Source organism: Delphinus delphis, chromosome 1 (genome assembly GCF_949987515.2).
Source record: "Delphinus delphis chromosome 1, mDelDel1.2, whole genome shotgun sequence".
Classification (NCBI taxonomy): domain Eukaryota; kingdom Metazoa; phylum Chordata; class Mammalia; order Artiodactyla; family Delphinidae; genus Delphinus; species Delphinus delphis.
The window spans coordinates 7,388,602-7,395,014 of NC_082683.1; the positions used below are offsets into that span (position 1 = coordinate 7,388,602).

General features: G+C 51.0%; 1 protein-coding gene across 4 annotated transcripts in view; it reads right to left on the reverse strand.

Moving 5' to 3' along the window:
- The window catches only part of CLSTN1 (calsyntenin 1), a 75,524-nt gene extending 72,584 nt beyond the window's left edge, over positions 1–2,940 (reverse strand). For all 4 annotated transcript variants that reach the window (XM_060013737.1, XM_060013719.1, XM_060013728.1 and 1 more), the window contains exon 1: positions 2,626–2,940. In XM_060013737.1, coding sequence (XP_059869720.1) covers positions 2,626–2,716 — 91 coding nt within the window. In that variant the 5' untranslated portion in view covers positions 2,717–2,940. The remainder of the gene's footprint in view (positions 1–2,625) is intronic.
- Positions 2,941–6,413: the final 3,473 nt, after the last annotated feature.

Genomic DNA, 6,413 nt, shown 5'->3' on the forward strand with positions numbered 1-6,413 from the left:
ACGTAACACTTATCTGTCAGGTAAAAATTAGGATGTAAAGACACTACGCTGCCTAAACTGGAACAGAGTTATACATTCATTCACAAAACACTGAGTGCCTACTGTGTGCGGATACATATGTGAACAACACAGACCAAAATACCCTTCCACTTTGGGGCATATGTTCCAGTGAGGGGAGACAGGCAATAAACAGAATAAGTAAATAACAGAGCGTGTTAGAATGGGGTAAGTGCTATGGAGAAAAGAAAAAGTGAAGCAGGGGAGGGAGGATTCAGGGGTTCCGAGAGATGAAATTTCAACCAGGATGGTGAGGAGAGGCTCCACTGAGAAGTTTGTGCGCAAACAGAAAAGTAACAGTGAATGTTATCTATTGGTTTTGAAACGCATTACAAGATTGCATTTATTTTTATTTAATATTCATATAAGCTTTCTATTTTCTCTATTTCAGTTTTCTATTTCCCGATCACTGATGGACTGGAGAGAAGGAAGGCAGTATAGGGCATGCCAAGGAAATTTCTCCTAATGTTTTGGTTTACTTGAGTTTTTTTGAGAACTACAGCTACAATTAAAGTGAAATTTAGGGTTCTCCATAAAACAACGAATTAATAGTCACAATGGAATTTATATTACAAAACCTCACATTCTCTCCTTGTTTATATGTTACCTTTCCCCCATTATTTTTAGAAGTAGCTACAGTATGAATGAACAGCAGTTACTAATGTCACACTGTTTTGCAGGATTAAAAATTCAGGTATTAGTTGAAATGATCATCTTTTACAATTAGCCCACAGAAAGTGTCCCCACAAACTGCCTATTTAAATACAAAATTTATTTGTAACATCTCAAAATGAAATCGTTTTATTAGCATTTCATGGAACATTCATGAGACGTTTTTCTAACCTGCAAGCTGGAAAAAAAACAACGAACGCCAATAGAATAACTGATGTTTAAAATGTGTTTTTATTTGGAAGACTAAGATTCTTAAGCATTATAAATGCACCAAGAAAAGCTTAGAGAAAGTTAGCAAATTACAAAGGACTCAAGCCCTCAACACGTCTTTCACATAAGATTTCTGTTAGTCCGCCATAATGAAGACATTTGATAGCTGAAATCTTCATTAATGCTAATGGACTAATTAATTAGCCCATTTGCTAATTCAATAATGAACACCAAATGCAGGTGAATGGACAAACTTAAGAAAATGTGGATTTTAACAAGAAATATTATCACTGACTAAACTAAATATACTTGAACTGTTCCCAAAATACCCAATCCAAGCACATATTTTTAAGCTGTGTGGGTTTTCCCCAAGAGAAGCAAACTTTGACATTTTTTCTTGGATCTATTAGACTTAGAGACCTCCATCCCACATCTGGAAAGAACATTTCAAACTTACCTTGATGTAAAATCAAACTGAGAACAATTAGCTACTTAGTGACTGAGACCTGAATTTGACAGAGTCAAAAGAATGTTAGAAATGAAATAAATGAAAGAAGTATTCAAAGTTTATCATCCTGGATGTAAAGAACATACAACAAAACATGCACTTGCCTCTCTTGCCCTTTAATTTGTGAACACCATACTCTCTTGATATGTCATGCCCAGAAAGAGAAAATGATAATTATTTTAAAAGCTTTGCTAAATTGAAATATGACCGTTTCATTCGGCCTTCCATCAACCCTCCCTCTCTCAAAATTTCTGATTTAAAAAATCAGAAGGATAGATCCAAGCACTCTATAGACTACACCTAGATTACTTTGCTCCGAGGCCGAGGAAAATGTTTATGATTCCAAGATCCACTCGGAAGCATATATCTGCAATGCGTAAGCTTTTCGTTGGCAAGATCAGTCAATATCAGAGAGCGTGTAACGCTGAAAAGATTAAGCGGTTGAAGGTTAAAACAACAACAAAACAATCGATTCACTAAGTAATATGTTTTGGCCAAGTAACCATAAAATAATTTCGGCCCTAAGGAATCAAAGAGCGGTTTCTCGTTTTTGCACGACCTAAATTACTGTCAGAAAAACTGCACCAAGGCGTCGGGGGTGGAGGAGAGGAAGATTTCTGACACCGGGTGAGACGACGGTCGTAAACCTCATCACAATTTCACCTTTGGGTGAAAAGGTGGGAGGGGAGCCAGAAGTTTCAGCCTCGGCTCGTTCGAAAACACGTTTAAAAGACCCTGGAAGGAGGCGGGAAAGGGCGCAGACGCCGCGTCCGCGGTAGAGCAGCAGCAGATAATCGGGATCTGGGGAAAGGATGCGGAGAAGTGGGCTCTTATGTAAGCACACACCAAAAATTGTGCGTGCAAACCCGGCCTGATGCACATCTCGGCACACAACACACGTACCCGGTATCTCACCCCAGGGATGCCTCCCCAGCCTGCGGGCGCTGCCGAGGAAGACTGACCGACACTTCGGCCCTTCTGCACGTCCCCCCAGATCCGCGCAGCCACCAACCCGGCGCGGGTGCGATGGGGGCGGCCAGCTTCCCCCCGGCGCCTGCAGCGCGCGTCCACAGCCTCTTGCACCGCGACCCAGAGCCGCGCGCCGGGCCCCGAACCCCGCGTCCCGACCCGGCTCCCGGCGCTCAGCCCCCGCGTCCCTACCCGGCCCCGACGCTTACCTCGCGCGGCCCAGACCCCGCCGCCGCACAGCAGCCCGGCCAGCAGCAGCCAGGCGGCCGGGGCCAGCGCGGGAGCAGGGCGGCGCAGCATCGCTCCGGCTCCCGGCGCCGCGGCCCGCCCGAGGCGGGAGCGGCAGGGACGCGCGCGGGGCGCCGAGCGGGGCTCTCGTGGCCCGAGGCCGGCTGCTTGGCGCTGCGGCGAGCACCGGGGTCCGAGGAGGCGCCGCCGCCGTGACGCTGGGCCGCGCGCTCGGGCCGCGGGCGCCCTCCCCTCGGCGCAGGCAGCGCTTCGCTGGAGGCAGAGGCAGCAACTAAGATGGCGGCGGCGCTCTCTCTCGGGTCCGGCGAGGGTACCCGGCCGGGGGCGGGGTGGCGGCGGGAGGGGCGGGGAGGGGAGCGACGGCGGGGTGGGGAGGGGAGCGACGGCGAGGCGCGCGCGCGGCGCCCCGGGGAGCGCGCGGGGCGTGGGGTGGGGGCGGGGCGCGCGGGCCTACGAACCCGCCGGCGGGGCCTGGAGCGCGCGCCCGCGGGGCCGCGCCGGGGATTTGGGCCCGAGAGAGGCTGGGAGAGGATCCGGGGGCTGCACCCCCCTGTCAGCTGCCGCAGCCGAGGCCATCAACTCCTCATCCCCACGCGCGCTCACAGGCCCCGGAGCCGAGCGAGAGCTACCCTGGGGCCCGTGCCTCCCCTTTCTCCCCTTCCCAACCCCACCCCAAGGAGTGCAGACCCCGCTGGAGGGTGCAGCCCAGGGCCGCTGAGCGCCAACACCCTGCGCCACTTGGAGCAAGTCACGTCGCCTCCCAGAACGTCGGTGCCCTCTTCTGCCAAGTGGCGGTGATGAGAGGGAGCTTGCGGGGTCGTGAAAGGTATTCAAGGAGACGAGGTCAGCGAAACGCGCTTTGTAAACAATCAAGGGCTGCGCAGCACGTGCTGCAGCGGTTCCAACGCTGGGAGGGAGCTTGCTTGTTCCAAGTCCGTCCTGAATTTGTAACTCAGGATTCCTCCATTTGCTGAAGAAATCCGTCTGTGGCTTTTTAAAGGCGGGTTGTGCAGGTGACCCTTTCTAGATCTTAGTGTGATGCTAACGGTCCCTTAGAAATGCAGAAATCCAAATGGATGAAGAAGGGTCCCTTCAGGGCTCTTGGGTCCTCCTCTTTTCTTCCTGTCCTGGGGTCCCTACCTCCCCCCGACCCCTGGGGGCGCCTCACACTAGAGGAAAGGACCAGGACAGTCATGGATGGTCTCCTGAGTGCCAGGCACTGTGCCCTATGAGCCGACTTTATTGGCTTCATTTTGCAGAGAAGGAAACTCAGGCGAAATGACTTCCCTAGTTGAAACAAATACTGTAAAAAGATCAGCCCTCAAGGACAGGGCTGGCATTAAGGAGACACCCACAGCAAAGGTTAAACGATAAAATGTTAATTATTCAAGACTCTGCTGGAAGAGCTATCAAAGGTGATTCACCGCACAGTGATTGCCCTTGGCCCTGTTTGCTGAGAGGGTCTAACCGGCTGGTGGGCTTTGTGGAGACGGCTTTGTCGAGACCAGCTTGGGATGGGGTGAGGGAGGGTGGGCGGGCAGCCTGGGAGGCTGGGAGGAGAATGAGTCACTCAGTTTGTGGAGAGCAGAGGACTTATTTAGGAGAGTAGTGGGTGAAGAGCCCAGAAAGGTAGATCGAAGCCATTGTGAGGTGCCTTAAATGTCAGGATGAGGGATTTGGACCTAATCCTACAGGCCACAGGAAGACCTTGGACAGCAGTGGACAGAGGTGTGATGTGACCTTGGAGGGAATTTCAAAGCAGTCTGCGATGGAATATGCTCTTCCCTGTCCTTTGTCCCTCAAAATCATCCTCCACCAAAGCCTGAAGACTCCACATCTCATCCCCCTGCCCATCCCGCCCCTGAGTCCAAGAGGACTAGACTCCCTTGGATAGACCCCTCCCCCAGGCACCTGCCTGGCCCCCCATTTGCCATCTCCCAGCCATGCCCCCCACTCCTTCTCTCCAGCACTGCAGAGTCATCCTCTCCGGGTGTTGCTGTTGCTTCCGGGCCTTCCTGGTTCCCAGTGGCTCCCTGCTGCCACCTCATCAGGCCCAGACAGCTCTGCTGGGCTTCCCACCCCTCATGCCTGGGCCCCACCCAGCTGACCTCAGGGCCCACTGTCTCACCACTCTCTGAGTTCAAGTTCATTCCTTCCCAGGGGCAGCATCACATAGTACACCATCCCCAACCTTTGCCCTGAGCCTCAGGACCTACCAGTGCACTTTCTGGGCTGCCTCCTCCAGGAAGTCCTCTGGACTATCAGGCCCTCGCTCCCCAAACCCACATGCTCTTAACCCAATAATCCAGGCTTCGTAATCTGCTACTTTGTGCTGTTGATTGACTACTCCACATGTGTCCTCTTCTTCTCCACACTATTCTAGTGGGAAGGACCCAGATGGTACAGTCAGACAGCACTGGATAGGAATTCTGGCTTCTGCTACTACGAATGACCTTGGACAAGTTACAGAACCTTCTGAATCTCTTTCCTCACCTGTGAAATGGGATAATGATACCTATTTCCTAGAGTTGTGAGAATTAAATGAGATGATGCAATTAAAGTGCCTCCTAGAGACTAATATACAATAGGTCTAAACCTATGGTAGTTTGTTCTTTTCCTTCGAGCTCCTAGCGTACTGCTGAACATACAGTAGGTCCTCAATAAACACTCGGTGATGAACGAAATGAATTGCTGAGTTAGTTTTTTATTATTATCATGCAGATCACATCTCAGAGAGTAAAAAACATAGCCTGTAGGTTTCCAGGGACCTTGGAGATTTACAAAACATAAAATCAGAAAGGCATAATCTCAGAACTATGTTTTGAGTCAATAGGCTGATGCCAAGAGGGAAAATGTATTCAGTTCTATAAGCAACACAAACTGAAGCTCTTTGGTGTCTGCAATCCTGATCCCTTTATCTTCTTACCCACTCTGTCCCTTAGAGAAACAGAGACATAGATCTAAGCAGGTCCAGCGGCAGGTGGGCAGGCAGGCGGCCCCAGAGCTCAGTGCAACCTGCACACGCTGAGATAGTGCCCATAGGACAGTTAGTCCAGCTGCAAGGCTCAGCTTGAGCGTGTTGGAAGCCAGGGAAACCAGTGAACTCAGTCTCTGGTTGGCCTGACGATAGCCTCAGCCATATTGGCACTTTTCAGAGGTCTCCACGTGATGGATGGCCTCAAAATGGCCCTGAGATGGGGATCGATCCAAGCTGAGGCTATGGGTAGCAGAGAGGGTCCTTGCCTGAGCCAAGCCAGCTGCTGACTCAGCAGCAGCTCTGGGAGCCCTGGAGTGGGGGAAATGAGGCACCACCCAGGCCCATCCTTAGGCGGCGACTGACTGGGAGGTTGAGCCGGTGGCTTTGTCAGCCAGGCAAGGAAGACTTGATCTTTTGAACGTATAGTCAGCCCGTCTGTGCAGTAAGTAGAGAGGACACAGAATTTCCATGGTGCCGCATCTTTTGAAATGGCTTTTGCTAATAACAATAGCCTAAGCTTTCTACCTGGAAGTGACATATTACTTATGCCTCCAGCAACTCTTTCCAGAAGGTACTTTTATGGTTCCAGATGAGCAAATGTAAAATTTGCTCAGCTCATTGCTCGAAAGAAGGACACCTGGGATTCAATTTCATGTCTGAGCCCAAACGATGCCTTCTCCCTACAGGAAATTACGCCCAAGATGCAAAAAAAAAAAAAAGCCCTGCACGGGATCCCACAACTTGGAGCCAGCCTGCCCCTCCACGTCAGAC